This window comes from Phoca vitulina, unplaced genomic scaffold (assembly GCF_004348235.1).
Source record: "Phoca vitulina isolate PV1807 unplaced genomic scaffold, GSC_HSeal_1.0 scaffold8, whole genome shotgun sequence".
Classification (NCBI taxonomy): Eukaryota; Metazoa; Chordata; class Mammalia; order Carnivora; family Phocidae; genus Phoca; species Phoca vitulina.
The window spans coordinates 25,492,679-25,516,419 of record NW_022589711.1 but is presented as its reverse complement, the minus strand read 5'-3'; the positions used below and the strand labels follow the sequence as shown (position 1 = coordinate 25,516,419).

General features: G+C 38.8%; 2 protein-coding genes across 7 annotated transcripts in view; both read right to left on the bottom strand.

Annotated features, from left to right (window-relative positions):
- Positions 1 to 7,577, bottom strand: part of TFG (trafficking from ER to golgi regulator) — a 32,238-nt gene extending 24,661 nt beyond the window's left edge. For 2 of the 6 annotated variants that reach the window (XM_032406423.1, XM_032406428.1), the window contains exons 1-3: positions 7,248 to 7,576; positions 3,189 to 3,415; positions 326 to 409 (exon numbers count right to left, since the gene is read on the bottom strand). In XM_032406423.1, coding sequence (XP_032262314.1) covers positions 326 to 409; positions 3,189 to 3,372 — 268 coding nt within the window. In that variant the 5' untranslated portion in view covers positions 3,373 to 3,415; positions 7,248 to 7,576. Of the gene's footprint in view, positions 1 to 325; positions 410 to 3,188; positions 3,416 to 5,411; positions 5,482 to 7,247 lie in introns of all 6 variants that reach the window. The other 4 variants (XM_032406424.1, XM_032406425.1, XM_032406427.1 and 1 more) reach the window with 4 other exon arrangements.
- Positions 7,578 to 18,776: 11,199 nt separating this feature from the next.
- ADGRG7 (adhesion G protein-coupled receptor G7) overlaps positions 18,777 to 23,741 on the bottom strand; it is a 70,213-nt gene continuing 65,248 nt past the window's right edge. Inside the window, exon 16 of the mRNA XM_032406126.1 lies at positions 18,777 to 19,037. Coding sequence (XP_032262017.1) covers positions 18,777 to 19,037 — 261 coding nt within the window. The remainder of the gene's footprint in view (positions 19,038 to 23,741) is intronic.

The window sequence follows — 23,741 nt, the reverse complement described above, 5'->3', positions numbered from 1 at the left end:
TTCAGATATAGCTAAAAAAGTTATCACTTAATTCTGAGTCTTTAAAAGGAGTAAAGCTGGGTGCCTGGGTGGCTCAGCCAGTTAAGCGTCTGCCTTCAACTCAGGTCATGATCCTGGAGTCCAGAGATAGTGCCCCACATCGAGCTCCCTGCCATAGGGGAGTCTGCTTCTCCCTCTCCCTCTGCCCCTCCCCACCACTCGTGCTCTCTCTCTCAAATAAATAAAATCTTTAAAAAAAAATAAAATAAAAGGAGAAAAGCTAAAAAGTCTTCAACAAAAATACAATTGACAATATAATAAATTTATTAGAAGGTTTGCCACTTACCAAATAATGTCAGTTTCAGTATTCTACTACACTGAATTGCAAAAGAAAGGTCAGAACTATCAAAAATTGTTATAAGATCTCCATCTGGAATTTAAAAAAAAAAAGAAGTTTCAGATTTGTGTGTCAGTAGTAAACCAGGATATACATTAAATTAAAATCTAAATGTAGATCACAGAGCATAATTAGAATCTCCCATAAAAAATTTAAGCAAACATTAAAGGATCTAGGAAAGATGTATTTGTTCAAAAGAATACTAAATCAATTTTGCTTATCACTTTTATATCAAGGTTATTTATCATATCCTCATAAGAAGAGCCAAAACATAACTAAGATTGCTGTATTAAGTGATCTTTTACAAGTCACCAGGATATTCATGGTAGCAATATAACAAATTACTGGTTTAGACTAAAATCTTTCCATTCCAAAAAATTTAAATATATTTATCAAAAGTTAAAGAAGTACAGATTCTCAAGATTCAAATTTTAATCCTAAGTACAGTAGAACACCAGTGATACAAAGGGAGGGGAAGCTATTGTAACAGTAACTAAAAGGATTACTGACCACTTTGATATTAAGATGAAAACTATTAACTCTTAGAAAAAATATTCATATACACAAGATTCTGTAATCTCCTAGATCAAGGTTAAAGAATATTATAATCAGCTGCCTGTTTCAAAAGCTTTCAAAAGGCTAGGGGAAAAAATGTTCTCTAGAGAGAACAAGAACAGAAAAGCAGCCACATGCAAGGAGTTGATCAGGGGCCTCTGCCAGGTATCTTCACAGACACGGGTGGGTTCGGGGCGTGAGGATGACAGTTCTGTCCTGGGGAGGCTGCTCCCAGGCTGCTCTGCTACACCAATTTTAACACTGATTAGACAGATTTATGTTGAACAAAGGTGGCAACAAAAGCCATAACTGAGAATTTTATCATTGTTTTTAGATCTTTATAACCAGACCCACTTCTTAGAACATATCTAATGTTCAACTTCAGGGATTCTAAACATATTTTTAATACAGTATATATGTAAAAGAAAACCTTCTCTAACTACCTTTTTCATTTTCTGAATTTTATAACAGAAATAGAATATATATAGCAAAAACTTTACCTAAGCCAGTCCTCCACCCTAGTACCCAACAGTCTATGAAACACAAATCTGTACAATTCAAAACACTTAGAAACACCATGAAAAAGAAATTCAATGTGGTAACTGGATGTGGAGGACAAACTTTCAACAATGAGAACACCCTAAGCAAGGGGTCCATAAACTGAGACCAATGGTCAAAATCCTTGTTTATAGGACTGTGAACCAAGCATGGTTTTTACATTTTTTAAAAGGTTTTAAAGAAAAATAGACGAAATGGAGGCCTTCAATGACCCACAATGCTAAGATATTATCTGATCTTTTAAAAGTAAAGTTTGCCAACCTTTGCCCTAAACAAAAATAAGGGAGTTAAGAGAAAGCCAGATAAATAATGAGGTCAGTTTAAGTTATACCAAGTTTGAGGTAAATTAAGACACACATTTGGAAGTCAGAAGTGAAAGCCAATGTATTTTAAGTAGATGAGATTATACTAGGGAAGAGAACAGGAAGAAATTGCTCTCCTTTCCTGTCCTTTAAAACAGGTAACTCTAAAAATGAGTTTTGGGTAGCGTTAGATCATACTTTATAAAAAAGAAAGAATTACACCTGTAGCTAAATGGCCAGTTTAGCTGATCCTCAGTGATTTATACTCTCCTTCCACAGTGTAGGTTGTTGGAAAGTGGGCCAACCAGGGACATACCCAAAGCCACTGACCTCTCAGCAGAGCCATGTGACTAGGGTCTGGCCAATGTGATGTGAGCAGAAATGATATACATTACCTCAAGGCCAAGAGACTACAATCCCCCATGTAATCCTCTATACTCTGTCTTCCTCCATCTGCCTGCTGGATGTTAATGCTCAAGGTGAGCTTATAAGCCATGTGCTGAACACTAGAGAGCTTCTGGCAACCTGGGTCTCTAAATGATTCCTTGAGTGTTAAACCACTGAAATTTTAACATTTCTATTATCAACAGCTGGTATTTAAGCCAGCACACAGAGACACAGAGAAGCAGCTATAAGTGATAAGAAAACTAGGACAGCAGTGGCAAAGATGTTAAGGGATAAGAGTATTTTTAACAAGATGGTACGGGTAGCAGTGCCAAGTATTGAGATCAAGGTGAAATAGACTGAAAATAAATTCAGTGGTAAGAAAGAAACTAGTAACCACCTAAAGCACAATTTCAGTAAAGGTGTTTATAAAGAAGACAGGTTTAAAGAAAATGAAATAAAGATAATCTACTATTAAAATTCTGCTGTGTGTTTCATGCAACATTTGTCATGTAAAATCCACTACCATAAAAATGGTTTTGTGGTAAGATGAGTCTAGGGACATTGCATACTATAAACTGACAACGTACGTCAGCATATTACATGTTCTGAAAATTCCTGCAGTAAAGAAACACATTTCTGTTTCAACCAGCTTTCCCACACTTAGTGGGCCATGAAAATCTTTTTCATTCAATACCTACTGATGAGTGAAAGTTTGGTTTTAAAAGCAAAAAGAAAACCAGAATTGCATGGGCAAAAAAGAAAAAAAAAATGCTTGTAAAAATATATATGAAAGTTCTATCACTTAAAACCCCATTTCTAATAATAAATCACTTAGCTCTTTAACTTATAAAAGAATTATAATTAACTACATGAACATCCAATTAAGTGGGTACTCAATTACTACAGAAGGGAACAAAATTTTTATTGAGATAGTTCAATAGAAGATAGGAAAAAAAAACCCCACATATAATACCTAGACTTCTAATGACTAATTTTAGAAACAATCTTACCTTCATCTTTATACTTTATTGTAACTTCATCATTACTCAGGAGTTTTCCTCTGAAAACTCGCTGCATCATTAGCACTAATTCATCATAAGTAATATCTTCATTATGAATTGGAATTCGTCGAATATCCTCCCCAAGTTGAGCTTTGATGATTAGCTTCCCACTTAGGTCCAACTGTCCATTCATGTTGGACTCCAGGATGTTGTGTACATACAACTCTACAGAAAGACTGATAAAATCGTTTTGATGATTAAACAGCTATAAACACTTATCTTAAAAGTTGAAAAGCAACACTACTATTAGAATCTAAGAAACTCTGCCCTTCAAAATAGAGTCACCGTTTGAACGTTACCAGGTTAAAATGGTCCAGAGATAACTTTACTATGTGCCTTAAAAAACAAGTTTTGTTGTTTCTGTCTATTATTATTTTACCCACATACCTAACCGCTTATCTGACATTACCATTTAGATTTCTAACTTAAGATGTCCAAAAACAAACTCCTGATCTTTCCCCCAAAATCTGTTTCTCCTGTAGTCTTCTCTATCTCAGTGACAATTTCTTCCTTCTAGCTGTTCATGATTTAAAAAAAAAAGTCCATCAAATAGCCAAAAATCTAGCTGCCACTACTTTTAAAATATCTCTATATTCCAATCCCTTCAGTACCTTTTCCTCTACCAACTTGATCCAAGCCACTATCATTTCTCGCCTGCATTACTGCAAAAGACTCCTAACTGGTTTGCCTGCTTTTTTACCTTTGCCTACTTTTAATCCATTCTCAACATCAGAGTTATCCTGTTAAAATAAAATCTAACGTCACTCTGCTTAAAATCTCCCAATAGATTCACAGCTCACTTTTAGTAAAGGACAGAACTACAAGGTCAGGATCTGGCCTCTGGCCCCTAGCCAAGTATTCAACCTCATTTCCTACTTTTATCCCTGGTTACACTGCTGCACCCATACTTTAAGTTATCCTTCTCAACTCAAGTCTTTGCACTTGCTGTTCCCTTTGTTATGAGCCTTTTTCACAACTCCCATATGATTCAGATCTCTGATCAAATGTTTACTTCTCAGAGGTTTGTCCTGACCACCTAAACTAAAACGGATCCTCTTTCACTTTCTTACTCTGCTTCTATTTTCTTCAAAGCACTTATCACTACCAGACATTAAGAATTTATTAATTTTGTATTGCCTTTCCTACTAAAAAATAAAGAAGTAAATGATTTTGTTCATTGTATTCCTGAGTCTAGAACAGTACCTAGCACATGGTAGTCATTCAGTTTTGTTACATGAAGGACAAATAAATACTGGCTTCCACTCTATTAGCCTATAACTAAATGACAACCCTGAAAAGCATGTGTGAACACTAAAATAGAGTCTCAAATTTTTCTCTCTAAAGTAAAAAAGACTTCACTAATATTTTCTCTAGTCTTCCTATTTGGGGAACTTAAGGAGAAAAGGCAAATGAGTAACATCCTCCTGAGCTTTCTAATAAGACTGTGCACTACTGTCTCTTAATATTCTGTAACTCACCCCTCCCCAAACCTTAGTGGGTGTGTATGATTAGATTCCATATTTATGTCCTTCTAACTTTCCTTAAATGAATGTCTCTAGTCCTCCTTGCCATATTCTGAAGAGATTACATTTATTAATAATATTTTTCTTTCTTTCTTTTTATCTTAGAAAAGTATACTCTTTTTCCATGATGCACTGACCCACAAATCACATACTGATAGCTTGGAAATAAACTTCCCAGTTGTTGTAACAGATTTTTTAAAATTCTGCCATTTAGTGAGGATCCAAAGTCAGACTTGAAGGCCTATATCCTCAGATTTTCCCTTTTTCAGCAGGATGAAATTCAAGCTCCCTTTAGCCTAATATTAAATACCCTCCACGATTTGTCCTTCCCCTTGCTTCTTTCTACTCTTCTACTCTTCCTTTTTTTTAATACTTGTATTGTATTTCAGAGCTTATATTAATAATATATTTTAAAATGGGGCATTAAATACTATATCTAACACTCTAAGGTCAGTTCAGAACAAAGTGGATTGTGTTCCTACATAGGGATGTTAAGCTTGTCTTAATGTAAAATAGAATAGTTTTTTATCTGCCAATGCTCACAATGGACTTCTCATGAACACTGTGATTAACTGAAAGCTCCATAAAACCTCTTCACCTGTTAGCCAAACTACCCTCTTCATTCAGGAAACATTTACTTAATACCTACTATGCGCCAAGCTCTGAAGTATAATCACTTCAACAAAATGGTAAAGATTCCACCTTGTTTACCTTCCAGTCTGAAAGAAATGAAGAACTTCAGTAAATCAATATGTTATTCCTCCTACCCACAGGATGTGTAAACCAGCAATAACATAGTTAAGGACCACGGCTTAGCTTCAGCAAGATGTTATTATCTACTCTTAAAAGCACCTAGAATAGTGCCTGGCATATAGTAGGTATTTAAAGACTTGTTTTTGTTCCCTGAACAAAAGATGAATGAGAAATAATAAAGTTCTGATAAGGGATTGGGAGAAGAAAGCTGTACTGTTAGGGTCAGTTCCTAAGACAGACCTTCACATTGTACCTTTTTTATGTAGCCAAAAGTGATCCCCCACAACAAACATACTCCTAATTAAGAGAAATTTCCAACATCAGATGTAATGAATAGTACATCCTTTTGATTGTGGGAGGATTGTTCACTGCTCAGTTCCAATGGATCTGAAAACATTAGTCTGTTTTTTACTTTGAATCTGCCACATTTGCCTGCAAATTCACTTATTCCTTGGTGTTTCCCATGCACTGTAAACTACCTGTGGCTAGAAACCAGGGCTTCTTTCAGAAGGCTGTCCCCAGTTTGTGCAGACATCTCCTCAAGACATGCACGCAATCATCACAAAACTAAGGACACCACAAAATTTTCCTTTCCTGGAGAAATCCCATTCCCACATTTTCTTATGTAACAGAATTCAGGTCCCCTTTTTCTCTAACTCCAGTCACCAGGTAGAGACTGGTATGAACTACTAGTTGCCAGGACTGCTGGGGAGATCCTTACAGCATTTTCTTCTCCCATCTTGTCCATACCCGACTCCCTCTTAAGTCCAGAAATGACACAGCCACTAATTTACCAAACCCTCCAACAGGAACACTGTTTTAAGCACTGAAGAATAAAGTGACATGTCCAGAGGCACATAAAAAGCCAGTCTCCGGAACCAGAATCTAGGTTCAATGGCCAAACCTCCAGTTCCACTAACCCTGTGGGTAAAGTCTGGCACGAATTCAGAGGGGCCTGCTTAGGCACCTCCACAGCGTAGCAATTTTAAGAAATTCAAGCAAAATCAACCCTTGATTATTCCAAAGAATCAAAGGAGTCACAAATCCTGCCTGACCAGTAAGATGGAAGATTCCCACTACCAGCCCTGTGACCTTAGGCAAGTACCTCTCCAAGCCTCACTTTCATCACATGCAAACTAAGAGTATCTAAACTTAAAGGATCTTTGTGATGAGTAAATGATCTTGTGCATCTAAAATACTTAGTACAGTTCATAGTAAAGTAAACAAAGTTCGCTATCATCATCACTATAAAACTGGGTTGGGCCTCCAGACGGCGCTTAAGCCCTGACAGAGCTAAGGAACAAGGTTCCTCTTAGGTGACCCCAATAAACTTATTTCCATAGGCGCTATTCTTCAACCTTCTAACCTTCCAAGGCCCTCTGGGGGCTAAGTGCTCGACCACCCCAGGCCTCACAAAGCACCTCTCCTCTCCTCTCCATCTGGCAGTCCAACCCCATGGAGCCAGGCAGACTCGGGAGTGAGAGCACTTGCTGGCCCAAACAACCCCAAGAGACCCCCGAGGCCCGCCTCCCTGCCACCGTGGCCTGCGGGACTCCCATCCCCTCCCCCTCCACAGCTTCCCTTCCCCCCTCGACGGCCCTCCCGGGCCCCTGTCCCTTCCCACGGCCCCCCGCCCGGTATCCGCCGGTTCGAACGAGGCCCTCCCAGCGCTTCCTCGTCTGCCGGCCCGCCTTGTCGAGAGCGGCCGCGCCCCCGTCCCCAGCCGCCATACCGGCTTGCCGAGGCTGCCGCGGCCGCCTCCCCGCGGATCTCCGCTGACCTGACCGGTGCGAGGCCGACGCCGGCGTCGTGGGGTGGCTGCGGTCACGGCCCACTCCGGTGCCCTCCGCCGGCGCCGCCGCACCTCGCTAGCAGGCTCGCGCGGGCCCCAGCCAATCGCACGGACCCACCAAGCCTAGCGAGATCTCGGGCCCAGTACGTGGCAGGTGGGGGAAGAAGAGGGGCGGGAACAAGAGAAAAAAAAAAAAAAATCTGTCCTTTCGCTCCGCCTCACAGCAGGAGGCCAACCCACAACGCATGCGCAGCGGCAGGGGCACGGGGCTGACTGTGCCCGGGCCTGCGTGGGCCGGGGCCTCTGCTTTCTCACTGGATGACGGAGTGTAGCAGTGTGAGCCGAACGGATGTACGCAAGCGCAAGGCGTGACCAGGCACTTCCGGTTTTCCTGAAAGCTTGAGATTCCCGTCTGTCGCCCGTGGGTGGGGCGTGGTTTGCTGCTCTGGACTCGAGAGCCGGTCGAAAGTGGGCGTTTGTCCAACTTTGCGACCATTGTAATTCTCCTAGCCGTGTCTGGAAAAAACGAATCCTTTTTTCCCGCCTTCCTCCACAAATTCATTCATTCATTATTGGGCGCCTACGCTTCTTCCAAGCACTGTGCTGGGAATGGGGATGAATCCGTTTGTGAGCAAGGAGTTCCTAATAGCGTTTATGAGACAGGACGAACCTGTGAGTGTGTAAAAGGAAAAGGCTACTAAGAATTCCGGAAGCCTTTTTTGGGGGATAAGGTAGCGTTGCCCTATATACTCTTTCCTTCTCTCTTATTGGTTTTAAATAAGCGTTTTTATGTAATAAGTGCCCTGGCTCAGACTGAACTCTACATTTTGTGGAGGGAAGTGTTGAAATCTAGGGGTGAGGGAGTGCTCTTTTAAAAGTTGCAAGCAACTTTTGCCTTAAATGACGGAGACTAAGCAAAATGCAAGTCGAACTCACGTGGTCCCCAGTTCACCAGATATTCCTGAAGGACCTGGGGTAAGGTGAATTCAGGGTGAGAAGGTATGTTCTTTTAGTACTGGAAATAGTGTGATCTTTTTGCAGGTAGAAGTCTGAAAAATTCCGTTTGAGAGTGAAATATGTGACTTTAGAATGCTTTTTGCCTCTAAATTGTATTTTCCAACACTGCGTGTATTGCTCTTTGATCAATTGCTTGCAGAGATTGAGGAGCAGAGGAATAAAGGAATGAAAAAAAGTTCCTGACTTTCTCCAAGACTGTTCTTCATTACTCGTTATTTAGAACTGAGTAATCCAGATTTGGGGAAATGCACAGCTGTCCAGTAACAATATTCTAATGTCATTGAGACGGTTTGAGATTGGGTAAAACCACACAATTATGAACATATTCCCTGAAGAAAGTGAATTATACCACTGTCAATTTTCCTAAAAGGAGGATAGATCCTGGGGCAGGAGATAAAGAGATGAACCTTAGCCTGGAATAAGGGGAAATAATTTCCTCTCTTAGACTCCCAGGAAAGAGGCACTCACTTGAGTCCTGCCATTGAGGAGAAATACACCGATCCTTGTTGCACTGGGACCAGCTAGAAGCTAGGAAAAGAGGCACCCATAGTGTGGTCTTGTGGAGAGGTTGGTGCATTTGGACTCTGAAAGCAGCTTGAGGTTCTTTATGTTATAATTACTTGATGCTTCATCCCCAAACAATTAGAAATCTTTTTAAATGTTAAAACCTATTCCCAGCTACCACTGTGGAAATTGAAAGATGAGGTAGTGATGTTTCCTCAGGTCAAAGCAACAGTAGGATCTGCACAAGGCAAGAAGTGAGAAATGAGAGAGTAAAGCATCATTTGGAAGCCAGATCAGAGACTCAGGTGACATGAGGCAAGAAGGATGTCTATGCAACATTAAAGCATTTACCCAAGATTCTCCAGAAATATACATTTAAAAATTTTTAATGATGAACTTTATGAAAGATTTTACCTCCTGCTATCCCGGATGCAGGCCTACAATGTGATTAAGCATGAAATCAAGGACACTTGAGTTTATTTATGTCATAGAGCAGGTTTAGAGAAGCACAAAAAATTATCAGTTGAGTGTGTCAAATTGCCCCTTTAGGTTATAAACACCTTAATAACCAAAACCATATCCTGTTCATTTTCTTGTTTCAGCTTAATACTAAATTGTCCACAATACTTCAGTAACCTTTCCTCTTCCTGATCCTATAGAACAATTACATTTTTAAAAATAAGAGCATAATGAACAGCTGGAACTCATTACCTAACCCAAGTATTAAAACATTACCGATAAAGGGGCACCTGGGTGGCTCAGTCGTTAAGCATCTGCCTTCGGCTCAGGTCATGATCCCAGGGTCCTGGGATCCCTGCATCGGGCTCCCTGTTCGGCAGGAAGCCTGCTTCTCCCTCTCCCACTCCCCCTGCTTGTGTTCCCTCTTTCGCTGTCTCTCTCTGTCAAATAAATAAATAAATAAAATCTTTTTAAAAAAATTACCAATAAATTATGTCTCCCTGTGTGCTTCTCCCGGAGGTGGTCCCTGTGCCTCTCTCCTGAATTTTTTTTTAAACATTGCCTGGTTTGTTTTTAAATCTTCTACATAGTTTAACCATATATATATGCCTATGGGATGTGTTGTCAGTTTTACTTGTTTATAGGCATTATGTAGAGTATCATCTCTGGTTTTCTGGAACAATTTTTGCACTAAATATTATGTTACTAAGATATCCATATTGTGACATGTAGCTGGAATTCATTTATTTTCATTGCTGAATAATATTCCTTTGGGAGAGTATACCACAAATTTTTAAAATCTGTTCTATCAAAATGTATTTAGATTGTTTCCAGTTTCTGCTGTGTGCCTCCATAAACATCCTTTAGTGTGTCTCTTGTACAAGAGTATCTCTTGTTACAAGGATTATTGAATAGTAGATTATGCAAATATTTAGTTGTATAAATAATGCCAATTCTTGGTATGACTAAGACTTTTGGGGGGGGAGGGAGTGTAAATGGTATCTTTTTGTGGTCTTATTGAAGACCATAAAGATTACATTATAACCCTGACTTTTTGTACCAAACATTTGACAATTAGACTTTTGGTCCCTTTTGAAAGCTCGTGTGATTGTTCTGTATCCTTGCTTATAATTCTGTCTTTGAATATATTGTTCACCACCATCCCTGCCTTCACCCAACTTGAAGGTTGTGATTATATTCTCTCTGTCCTTCCCAGCATCTGGCATTGATTGCCTGAGTGAATAAGAGGCACTCGATAAGTAACTGTTGAGTCAATGAAATAGTTATTACTGTTATCACAGTTCCTGATGATACAGTTCTCTGTACTTATGCTCCCAATAAATGCAGGTGATAACTGGCCAGGGAGTGATAACCTGAATTGAACTAGTTACCACGTTTACCAAGAACATGGCTTCTCCCGCTGTATGTGTAGACGCTGATTTTAGTTACTGCTGCCTTTCATTAGTGAAGCCAAAAAGGCTAAGTTATCATATAATTAGCACGTTTTAAACACTTATGGTCACATTTATTGGGATAGGCATTAAGAATATTGTTCTAGGGATTCTATAAGTATTTACACCTTTAAAATGCTATTAGAAAACATCTTACCCCCTTTTTTTGTGGAGAGTTTAGAAAGGTTCTGAGTCAGAAAATTGAATTTCATGCTCAGATGTGCAGATGAATCTGGTCTTAAAAGAATACCAAGAACAGTCTTGAATCAGAAATGCTGGAAACGTGAAGAAAGGCGAAGCAGTGTAAGGAAATACCTTTGACCCACCTGTAGCAAGGGGAGAATTGAGGCACTAGTTCAAAGGTTACTTTCCTTGTTCATGGACTTCTGAAGAAGGGTTAGATTTGAACCGTGGTTTTGAGAGTCAACTCACTTACATACCACCTTCTCTTTCTCCCTGAAAGTCTGTGGCTAGAACGCTTCAACGAGAAGGGAAAATCCCAAGAATGAAAAAGGTAGAGTCTCAGACTAGACGGGAAACGGGACAGAGACTATGAGCCTTGAAGCAAGTTGGATAAAGCCTGTGTTTCATCATGTTGTCCTTTAGTAGTATAAATCATTTTGAAAGTTTCAGTCATCTCTGCTACCCTCAGGGGAACAAAAGAAAGGATATAAGTTCCTCCTTGGGTGAGAATGTCAAAAGAGAAGTTATGTCCCTCCCTGAGAATCAGCTGTGTTGTAGCAGCAGTTGCTAAATAAAGGACTCCAAACAGAAGGGGAGACTCATGACGACCAAATGGGAGCCAGTTGGTCAGGTCAGCCTCCCTTCCATTGGCCAAACATAAAGATCTGTTTGTGTACACAAATGAAGCTACCACTCCATGCAGAGATGATGAAGGAGAAAAGAATGATATTTTTACTCTGTAACTTTGAGGGAGTCATTCTTAGCATTAGCTAAGGAAAATACTTTAGTCTGTCCTACCGGCTGCATAATCCAGTGAGACCCTAAAATGTTTGTCCTTATCATGGGGTTCTATATCCAACCCCTATTTAGAGAAATTGCTTCCTTGTAGGCAGTTCTTCCTAGGTTTTATATACCTAGAGGCTGGCACCTCCTAGGTATTCAATGTATATTATTGAATAAAAGAATACTAAGTTCCCCACCATTCTAAGGGGTAAGCTTCCAGAAACACAGAGCAGCCATCACTGGTGAGTTCCTAGCTCCCTAGCAGTATAGGATTTTATCTCTGAGAAATTTGGAAGTGTTCACTTTTCTTCATTTATGTCTCCCAGAGACAGAGCTGAGTTACATCTGTGCATTCTGTCAGAGCTTTGGTTGAAAGACTAATGCCTCAAGACCTACAAGGAGATCTCACAATTTTTCATTTGACTAAGAGTAGGTTTTTTTTTTTTTTTCAGCTCTTTTAAGAAACCCAGATGTCAGATTCCAGAAATCATGCATTGTCAAATCATAGCCTGGTACTGAGAGGCTCTCACATCTCTAATCTAACATTTATGCCAACGATCTTGCTTTCAGTCCCTCCATATAAATGTATAATTAAGCAGGGCATTTTTAAAAAGTCTTTTCAATGAAAATCCACTTATTATAAAAGGTGCAAAATACAACAATGAGATGCCAATTTTCACATATTAGTTTGATTAAAAGAAGTTTCATAACACTTTAGAGGAAAGGGTATAGCAACATAGACATTCACACTTTGTTGTGGGGGCATAAATTGATACGAACTATTTAAAGAGTGGTATGGTAACATTTATCAACATCCAAAATAGCCAACCCTATATGACCCAGCAATTCTATTTCTAGGGTACCAGAGAAACCCTTGCACGTGAGAACACAGATATCCCCTACTGTGTTATTTTCAGGTAAAAGACTATACAGCAATAAAAAGAAACATACACATACAGTTAGATCTCAAAAACATTTTATTAAACGAAACAAGCAAGTTTCAGAAAGTTATGTTACTGTGCAGGAAAGAGTTAACATACTAACTGAAACTGCTATCCTTAGAAAGAACAGCTTATAAGGTTGGCCTATGACTAGTGTCTAGGAACTTGGATTTCAGGAGCAGTCCCACTATTCTTTGATAAGAATGGTGCATTGAACCTAAACTCTACAACCAATGTGGCTTATGTTGAACACCTGCTTGCTTTCTGGGAGTCTGGAATTTGGGGATAAGCCAGCCAGAGGGTGCCTTTGTGACCAGCTCCGAATAAACACCTTGGGCACTGAATCTCAACATTTCACAAGTGTTGTCCCAAATCATTGTGGAGGAATTAAACACATCCCATGTGATTGCACTGGAAGACATCTTTTGGAAGCTTGTGCCTGATGTCCTCCTGACTTCAGCCCATGTGACTTTTTTCTTTGCTAATTTCACTATATAGTGTTCTGCTATAATAAATCAGAGCCATGAATACAATTCTATGCTGAATCCTATGAGTGCTCCTGGTGAATCACTGAACCTTGGGGTGGTCTTGGGGACTACTGAATTAGTTCCCTAAACCATTTATGTAAAAAAAAGGAAAAAGAAGCACGAGACTATGAATTTCTGCGGGTATATAATTTTATGTATACATATTTCTCGAAACCTGGAAGGTACACACCAAACTTATTACAGTGGTTAAGTGTGAAGAGACAGGGAAGGAAGAGAAGAGGGGCCTGGGTTTGATAGAAATTAGTCAAAGGGCACTTTGGCTCTATCCGGCGTGCTGTACCTTATTTCCTTTTTTTGAGAAAAATATATTCATGTAATACCTAGATGGGAAAATATTTTTAAGTTAATTTAAAAATAATTTCAGCTTGCATATAGACTCACAAAATTTAAGAGCTGGTGGGGAATTTAGAGTTCACCTAGTCTTAAAAAGGTAGAGCCTCAGGCTTCTACCCTGAGAGGCATGTATTGCCTTGAGTCACATAGCTTGTAGTTGGGACCACAACACCCAGTCCAGAATGCTTCCCTAATCTGCACCTGCTTGGTAAGTACTGTGGCCAGAAGAGCCAGTCTTCTTTCTTTGTTATTGCAAAGTCCAGAAGCCTCAACTGTTACAACAGGGTTGCATAGCAGCTTCTATCAAAGTTCAGCAAATTATCAATGTCATACTTCGACGTGTAACAAGAGCTGTACTGGAAGAAGATAAGAAGTGGACTACAGTTCTCTGGGGAATGTAGTTTGTAAGCGATAACAGCATTAAATCATACCACTCTGCTTTGCTTTTATTTTTTTCTTCTTTGTTAAAATAGGGGGTTAACATATTAAGCAATGGGACTTTTCAGAAACATGATCAGTTGCTTGCAAAAAAAGATTTATATCCTATTTCTACTTTTAAAATACTTCACAAATAAGGACTTTAAAAACTAATTTCCAAGTTCATATATTGCTTTGGGGGCTATAAAATGGTACAACCACTTCAGAAAACTGTTTACTGGTTTCTTATAATATTAAATATACACTTACTCTATGACTCAGCAATTGCACTAGTAGGTATTTCAAGAGAAAAGAAAACACAGAGACTTATATAAAAATATTTATATCAGTTTTGGGGACACCTGGGTGGTGCAGTCAGTTAAGTGACTGGCTCTTGGTCGTGATCTCAGGGTCCTGGGATTGGGCCCACTTCTGGTTCCATGCTCACCATCTTCAGTGACCCACTGGTGATACTGAAGCATGTCTTTGCATATACACAGCATTGTCTAACTGGGCAGCAACACTGAACATTACACATGACTCTTTAGTGTGTGCCCACAGCAAACTGGCATGGATGTGAACATGCTGCATTTCCAAATGCAATAGGCCTTTTGTTCATTCAAAATAGTATGCCCTCTCATTTGGTAGTTTACCCAGGTGGACACTTTGAAGAAAATGCAATGCCAATTTCAAGTAGTGTCAGAACAGCTGTGTTTTGGCCAAGATAGGTTTATTGGTTTGTTTGTTAAGAAGTATGTGACTTGCGTGATCATGTTTTCCTATTTATGCTGGATGTCAGGAAGCTTATGGTCTAATCTGAGACCCACTCCTAGCAAAAATACAAGACCATCTGACATGTTTCTTGGGGATTACCTTCTTTGCTCCTATGATTATTTTCCCTTCCTACTGATCTCCTTACTTAATCAGTTTTCAGCAGGTTTTGTATATCTTTTTCCAAATACACATTTAATAGGTTACATATATGTAAACGAAGTAATAGATGATGCATATGTAACACTACTTTGAAGCTGAGTTCTGTATGCGTGTTTTAATAATTAATTGCTAATAAAACTCCTCTCCCAAGATTTAGTGTTTTATCTTTAAGAAAAGGTGGATGGACACAGAGACAGATAATATGTTTGAGAGGAAAAAATAACGTTGTCATGGAAGGCCACCTGCCTGCTGTACAATATAATGAAGAGTTAAAGACGTCATGTATCTGTCATACATGATTCATTTGGCCTTGGTTGACATATTTATGTCCCTGTTCTTCATTTTAAAAGTTCCTACATTGTCCCTAACATATTCCTTAACACAAAATGAAAAATACTCTAAGCGTCTTATGAGGACATATAAACTCAAAAAACTGCTAAATGCTCCATAAATCTTTTGCACATTTTGAATCAAATCCAGAGTGAGCATTTCATTATATTAAAAAGAGAGAACAATAATAAATTAGGGGAAAATATTTTCACCAAATGTAATCATTGAAAGGCTAATAACTATAATAAACTATAATATAACTATAATAAAAGGAATTCATACAAATTTATAAGAAAAAATAACAATAGCTCAGTTGATAAATGGACAACACAAATAACCAAAAAATAAAATACCAAAGTAAACAAGTATATAAAAAAATGTTTATGGTACTCCAAATGTTGGTGACATTATAAATTAGTGCAATGTTTTCTTTTTTTTTTTTTTTTAAGATTTTATTTATTTATTTGACAGAGACACAGTGAGAGAGGGAACACAAGCAGGGGGACTGGGAGAGAGAGAAGCAGGCTTCCCGCAGAGCAGGGAGCTCGATGCGGGGCTCGATCCCAGGACCTTGGGATCATGACCTGAGCCGAAGGCAGACGCTTAACGACTGAGCCACCCAGGTGCCCCTAGTGCAATGTTTTCAAGGCAATATAATAATAAATACAAGGAATGTAAACAAATGTCCATAACTTTTGACACATTTATCCTAATCATTAGAGTTTACCTTAAGGAAATAATAAAAAAGAAAGGAAAAAAAAAATATATATATATATATACCAGTTTATTAATCATGAGTCACTACAATATTAAAAATTTAAATAAGCTGGAAATCCAATAGAACTTAGTAACTTATGCTATATTATGCAACCAATTATTGTAAGGACAGCATTACTGGGTAATTTAAATGAAAATCAGGATAAAATTTCACTTACTGTAATTAGTTACTTAAATTCTTATGTTTCAAAAAAAGAGCATAAGAAAACATGGAAAAACAGTCATCTTTGATAGGTTAGGGAGTTATGAATTTTGCTTTTTTGAAAAATATACTTTATAAATATCTTCCAAAATTGTCATTACATAGTCAGCAATGTTTTAAAAATGCAAGTAGGAAGCCATTTCCTTTCTCAGTAACTGTCCCCCCACCCCCATGCTTGCCCCAGGAATGGAACCTAATCCTGGTATCTCTGTCTTGGACCTCATCCAAGGAGCCAGGTACAAGAGGTTGCAGGGAGACATATTAAGGGGGTTCCACAGAGCCAGAGAGCTCCAGTGACTGTCAGGTGGGTATGATACAATTGGCACTTTTGGTCCAGGTTTCCCAAACATTTGCAAAGAATGCCAAGTTCTTTTGAATAAGGCAATGAGTTTGAGAATAATCTCCCTTGGTTGGTAACAGAAAAAGAAAAAAAAAAGGAGGAAAGGTGAACTTCAAAACGGGAAGGGTAAGAGAAAAAGCAATCCAAAACTCCAACAATTAAACAAGCAGCTCTGAACTGTCAGTTTAGACCCAGGAAAGAAAAATCTAAAGGTCAGGATAGTTTGTTCCGCCAAAGAAACTTCACGTGCTGCCACAAGCAGAAAGGCTACAGGGCACTGTTATCACACAGAATAAATCAGAAACATGGAAAACTGGCTCCATGTAATATCATGAGAACCAATACTCTGAGTCTCCCTTTCCTGAAATTTTCTTTTTAAGTCACCGTTTGGCTCCTATCACCCCTGTACTTGCTCTTCAACTTCCAAAGCACCAAATAATTAATTACTGCTTTCCTTACCCACCCCATTCAAACTCTGCTCAGACAAGGATCTAACTGGCTTATTCAGAGTAAGGGAAATGATTGATGAGCCCATCTTCAATGTAACTGTCCAAGCTCCACTCCAAGATATCCTGTCAACGAGGCCATTTCCCATCCCTCCACTTCAGAGTGGGCATGGGACTCAGGCTGACCCAGTATTCCCTGAACACAAAGCCTGTGGGCACATGTGGACACATGAGCAAGGAAGGTGTGCCAGTTTTTTGGTTCTTTGCTCTTCCTGCCCCTGCTTTACCCTGTATCACAAGGAACTGAGCCCCACAGTTTCCAGGCGCAGCTGGCCTTCACTGAAAGGAGGTTGCAGAGCAGGAGAAAGGGGATGTCAGTGGCCAATATTCAGCCATGTAATCCAATTTGAGGATGGAACCAAACACAGAAGGACAAAGACCCAGGATACAGGGAGAGATAAAGAATCCTAACACATTCTTTGAATTCCTTGCTTTTGAATTCTAGACCTAAAGTTGGCTCCATGTAATATCATGAGAACCAATTTTTATTATCATATCTTTTATGTATTATCATATATTATCATATTATCATATTAGTGTTATTATCATATATTTTATGTATTATCATATATTTTATGTCCTAAACCAGGACACTTGAGAGTAAAAGGGGCTGCTAGTAATACATAAGTCAGGATAACAGGTACAAATTAGAACTGGTTCAGGCAAACTAGAACATATAGTTACCCTACCTAAAATCAACTCAGCCTTTGGACTTTATAATTAATTGAGCCATTAAATTCTCTTTGACCCTTAACCTACTTTGAGTTGATCTCTATCACTAACTTCTTGACCACTGCATGAGGCAAAGGTTTAAATCAATAAGAATTACTTCCTAAGTGGTAGAATTTCAGGGTAGGCAGACAAGCATCGTCTGCTGTCTTATCCCCCACAATATGTATGTAAAGTTTGCACATTTTTGTATAGCCATTCCAGGAAAATTATAGGGAATTTTGGTTGCTGTACTCCCAAGAAGACTGAAAAAGTGCAAAGAAAACTAAAATCACCAAGGGAACACATATATACTCCACTCTCAGGCTAAAGGAGGCTCTTTGGTGATCTTTCTTTTCACTTTAAAGAGTCTCAGTGTCACTTCATCAATAAAAGGAGAGATGTATCAAGAACCAGAAGGAAATATACAAAGGCTTCAGTAACCAGCTCATTTTTTTGTGTCTCACTGCCCATTTCTTATACAGCTAAATCCTCCGGTCACCAAAACATGCTCTTTTTTTTGAACAGAAAAAAAAAAAAATCCCTTTCCAGAGGTTAAGCTGGGTGCAAAATCCTGAAGTAGAAATAAAAGTATAAGCACATACAAATTAAAATATTTACAGATCAAAAGTATTATTATACATAAGCAACTCCCTGCAGGGTTCATTAGGAGCCATTTTGTTCTGGAAGATATATTTTTCTCCTCATGTTCTTTTTAGTAAATTGTAAAAGAATTTGTTTTACCAAAGTTTGTCACATTTATGATATAAGTAACAATGATAACTTGACTTATCTTGAATGCTGGGTGGAATTCTTCACTTCATTCACGTGAGAATCTATTGAATAATAGAAAAACTACCAAATCCATTATCCCTGATGATAATAAACAACAGGTTTTACCTGATTCTTAGCCTTGAGCAAAATATATTGAGGGAGACTTTCTGGGAGGACTGAGTAATAAAGGAAAGAAACAGAATAAGCAAAATTTAACGTGAGTTGTACAAAAAGAGGATTACAAAAGGTAATAGTTTCACTGTCTAGATGCTTGAGTCTGCTTGGTCACTTTCAGAGAATGTCATCTCTTCTACAATTACAGATGGTTCCAGCAGCCTAAAGTGTTCACTTAGGGCTGGAAACGACCTGAGCATGTTATACATCCTTACACGCAGCCTCAGGGGGGCCACCGAGGGCAGCAACCTCACTCTCCCAGTTGACTGCAACAGCGACTTCAACACTTTGGAAGCTTCACGCTGGAAGACTTTTGTTTTGACAGTGTAGAGGATAAAAATTTGTAATCCCTGGCAGATAGAATAAAAGTTTAATGTTAGATCAGCATTGAGATACAGAATCAGGGAAGAGATTTATTTTACTTTGCCACCCACCCTTCTCATCATGCACAACAACTCCCCAACTCGAGTTTACATCTGCAGCAGCTGAGCACTTTGTTGTCTCAGAGGGCTGAGGTGATGTTCTTCTACTATGGAAAGTGCTACATGTAAGCGGTAGAGTTCAAAGACCTGAATTCAGGTCCCAGTTCACCACATGTTGGCTGTATCACTGAGAGGCGCTCTCTCTTCCTGATACCAACTGGGTGTCCCTACAATTCAACTGAATTCTGACACTAACAACCCCAGAGTTAGTGTCAGATTCCACAGGTTAAGGCTCAGACCTATAACTGCCTTCACTTCAGATGCTAGTCAGAAATATCGGGTCCCCACATTACCCATACTTCTGTCTGACTTGACAACAAAGTCGGGAGTTCCCACAACCCACCTCCCTGCTTCAGGTTTGATAATTTGCTAGAACTACTAACAGAACTCAGAAAAAATCTTTACCTACTATTACCTGTTTATTATAGAGGATACAACTCAGGGACTGCCAAATGGAAGAGATCCTGGAACAAGGTATGGAGGAAGGTACACCACCTTCCTGGCTCTTCAATATGTTCACCAACCTGGAAGTTCTCCAAACCCCTTCATTTAGGGGTTTTTACGAAGGTTCCATTATATGGGTTTGGTAATTATATCATTAGCCATGGGTGACTGACTCAATCTCTCGCCCCTCTCCCCTTCCTGGAGGTGGGGCTGAAAGTTCCAAGCTTCTAATCCAGGTTTGGTCTTTCTGGCAACAAGCCTCCAGCCTGAAGCTACCTAGGGACCCCAGCCACCAGTCATTCATTGGTACACAAAAGACACTCATATCACTCCACAGATTCCTCGGATTTTAGGATCTACGTGCCAGGAACTGAGGACAAAGACCAAATATTTATGTTTTAGTATACCACAGTAACTTCACTTTTTTCCTAACATCTTTTATCTTCAGTTTCTGAAGGAGGTAGATGCACTGTGGGTCAGTTAATTCTTCTTCGAGTTCTAACATTCTATGATTGTATAGTTCTTGGCATTTTAGTAACATAACTAAAAATCTCATGCATTTAAGAAAAAAAATTGTAAGCACTTCTATTCATTGCTTTTCTGTCCTTTTGATTCTGATACAAAGATCAGATGTGCATGAGAAATTAATCCACAAAAGCCTGAACACATTTTCTGTGCACTTTTTTCAAAATGAAAACTGCCCCTTAATCCTATTGGTATCAGACACTGCTTTTCATTTAATCCTCATCATTTAATTCTTCTCATTTAATCCTAACACCAACCCTGTAATAAGCCTTACTATCCCCATGTTACAAATGAGAAAACTATAGCTCAGATAAATTAAGTAACTTGCCTAAGATTACCCAACCAGTAATCACTGGAGTCGGAGTTGGACTCAACTCCATTTGGTTCCAAAACTCTTCTAGCCAACATACTACTCTGCCTCTTGCTTGAACTGCAATAGAAGGATATTATAAAGTATATGACAGCATCTAAGAGTCCCCCATTAATTTCTCATTAACATCCTTTGCTGGAAATAACAGACTAAATGACATCTGTAGTTGAGTAACAGTATTGTGCCAATGTTCACTTCTTGATTTTGATGATGTACAAGGGTTATAGAAGATATTATCATTGGGGGTGTGCCTGGGTGGCTCAGTCACTTAAGCAGTTGCCTTTGGCCTAGGTCATGATCCCAGGGTCCTAGGATCGAGTCCCATGTCAGGCTCCTTGCTCAGCGGGGAGCCTGCTTCTCCCCCTGCCTGCTGCTCCCCCTGCTTGTGCTTGCTCTCTTTCTCTCTCAAATAAATAAGATCTTTAAAAATAAATAAATAAATAAAATTTTTTTAAAAAGATATTATCATTGGGAGAGCTGGGAAAAGAGTACCTGGGAACTCTACACTATTTTTGCAACTTCTTGTTTTAAACTATTTAGAAATAAAAAGTTACTTTAAAAAATCCATGATATGGGGCGCCTGGGTGGCTCAGTCAGTTAAGCGTCTGCCTTTGGCTCAGGTCATGATCCCAGGGTCCTGGGATCGAGCCCCACATCGGGCTCCCTGCTCCGCGGGAAGCCTGCTTCTCCCTCTCTCACTGCCCCCTACCTGTGTTCCCTCTCTCACTATCTCTCTCTGTCAAATAAATAAATAAAATCTTTAAAAAATAAAAAATTAAAAAAAAAAAAAAATCCATGATATCTCCAGATTAGCATCTCTAGGGCCCAAGCCTTATAAGGATCTATTTCTAGAATCATATCCTATGAATACTGTTGTAGGATACTCCGGTGCTCTGGTAAGATCACCCAAAGACCCTGAGACTTTAACTAATAAAATCAATACATGTTGGCAAGAGATGGACCAGTTCTCCGACCAAAAACAGGAAGATTAATTTGATCATTATCCAACAGGTGATATTTACTCCTCTGATGAAGGCCTTGATGACACAAGGAAGGATGCATAGGGACATAGGTTTCAGAAGGGCAAAACTGGTCACTGGCCATCCTGATGTTCAAAGGAGAGAGATTTATTTTGAGGACATGAGAAATCCGGTCCTCTTTGTGGAGTACACTCTTTCATATTTAATTCTACGGCAAAGACAGACTCTCTGGTTTTGCGACTATTAGGAAAAGACCTAGACCATGGAGAATTCATAAAGACACCATCCTGTGAAACTGTGTACTTCTATACTCCCTAAAATCCCAAAGATGTTACTGAAAAACACAAAATGTATGGATCAAACTAATTCTCACTAGCACAAATATCAAATTTTGCTTTTTAAGTAATATCTATAGCACTTAGTAAATGTCTGTTAGAATTATAGCATTCTAAATCTAGAAGGAGGCTTATGTGTAAACTAGTCACTTTAGTGTACATAAAAATCAAAACCTTGTTTAAAGTGAAGATTTCTAGCTCTTACCACATAGATTCTGACTGACTAGGAAAGGGATGAAGCCCAGGAATAAGCATTTTAAAATACTATGTAAATTCTCACACAGGCAATAATATTCAGACCCACTTTGAAAAACACAGCACCAATTTTAACACCCCCCCATTTTATATTTTACATACTTCACTCAGAGAGATTGTATGACTTTCCTAAAATCATATGATCATTAATGGTAAAGCTGGAAGAGAGCCTAAATCTCCTTTTAGCCCAGTGCTCTTGCCATATGACCACCCTCAATTTTACCAGATGGTATTAACATTTTGTAAGGAGCCTCTATTTTATAATGTGCCCCTCATATGCATAGAGGAGAGAATATCCTTGATTATATCTCCTCCAGGTACTTTTCCATATTCCTCATCACTCTAGGCAACAAGCCCATGGGTCAACTGGCAATCCAGACTAAGATTGTCCTATTTATTTCCCTTCTGGGGAGTTTCAATTAGGTGTTAACAACAGTGAAAAACTGCCTTATATTCATCTAAATTTAGTGGCAGGCACATATCCATTGCTTGAGGCAGTAATTCTCAAAAGATACTGGAGAGGGCCACCAGGAATAGAGGGTGAGGTGCTTACAAACATTAAATGTGGTGGTTACAATTTAAACAGCCAAGCATCTCCCCACGCTGCACTATACGGACTTCTCGACATTTGTGGTCCAGTCAAATTCATCTAATGCTCTTTCCAATAGTTTCCATTTTGTATCAAAGACTTGTCTCCTCAGTGATATTTGACCAGAGCCAAAAACAACCAACATGAAACCAGCTTCCCACAGTGGTTACTACTCTCAGTGACAACAAGACAATCATCGAACACTGCAGTTGCTTCACAAAATATTAGACAAGTATAGCCCATCCTGATATCAAACATCCTGATTATCTACAATGAAAGATACACATGAGCATGTTTCTTGCATGAGAAAACTGGAAATCTAGTTAAGGAAGTGAGACTTGAATGTATAAAAAGTTAATTTTTGAGTACAAGAAGAAAAGGGACAAATAAACTTAGAAAACTACAATAATTCTATTTAATTTGATAAATTATATTTATTAATTTAATTCATAGTAAAATTAATAAAGCTAGAATTAAAGTCATCACTTCAAGAGTTTAAAGCCTCTAAGTAAATAATCTATGTGGATTATACGAATGTCAGTTTCCTAGGTTTGACAGTGTATTATAGTTACATAAGATGTTATCATTAAAATAGCTGGGTGAAGGGTACATAAGAACTCTTTGTACTATTTTTATAACTTCCTAGGAGCCCAAAACTATTTTTTTTAATTTTAAGGAATTGCATAAGAATGGGAATAAAAAACAAAAGAAGAATTTTGACCTTTTTGCATAACATAAAATCTTAGTAAGTCTATAGAATTTCAATTAAAAAAAAGATTACTGCCAAGAATTAAATGCCAAGCTAATTTGTGGTTCATGTGTCATGGTACCTAAAGAAAAATTACCAGGTAGGAAAGTCCTCATTAATATTTACCAGCTACCATATTACAAAGCTGTGATCACCAAGACAGCATGGTACTGGCACAAAAACAGATATATAGACCAATGGAACAGAATAGAGAACCCAGATATGGACCCTCAACTCTATGGTCAAATAATCTTTGACAAAGCAGGAAAAAACATGCAATGGAAAAAAGACAGTCTCTTCAATAAATGGTGCTGGGAAAATTGGAC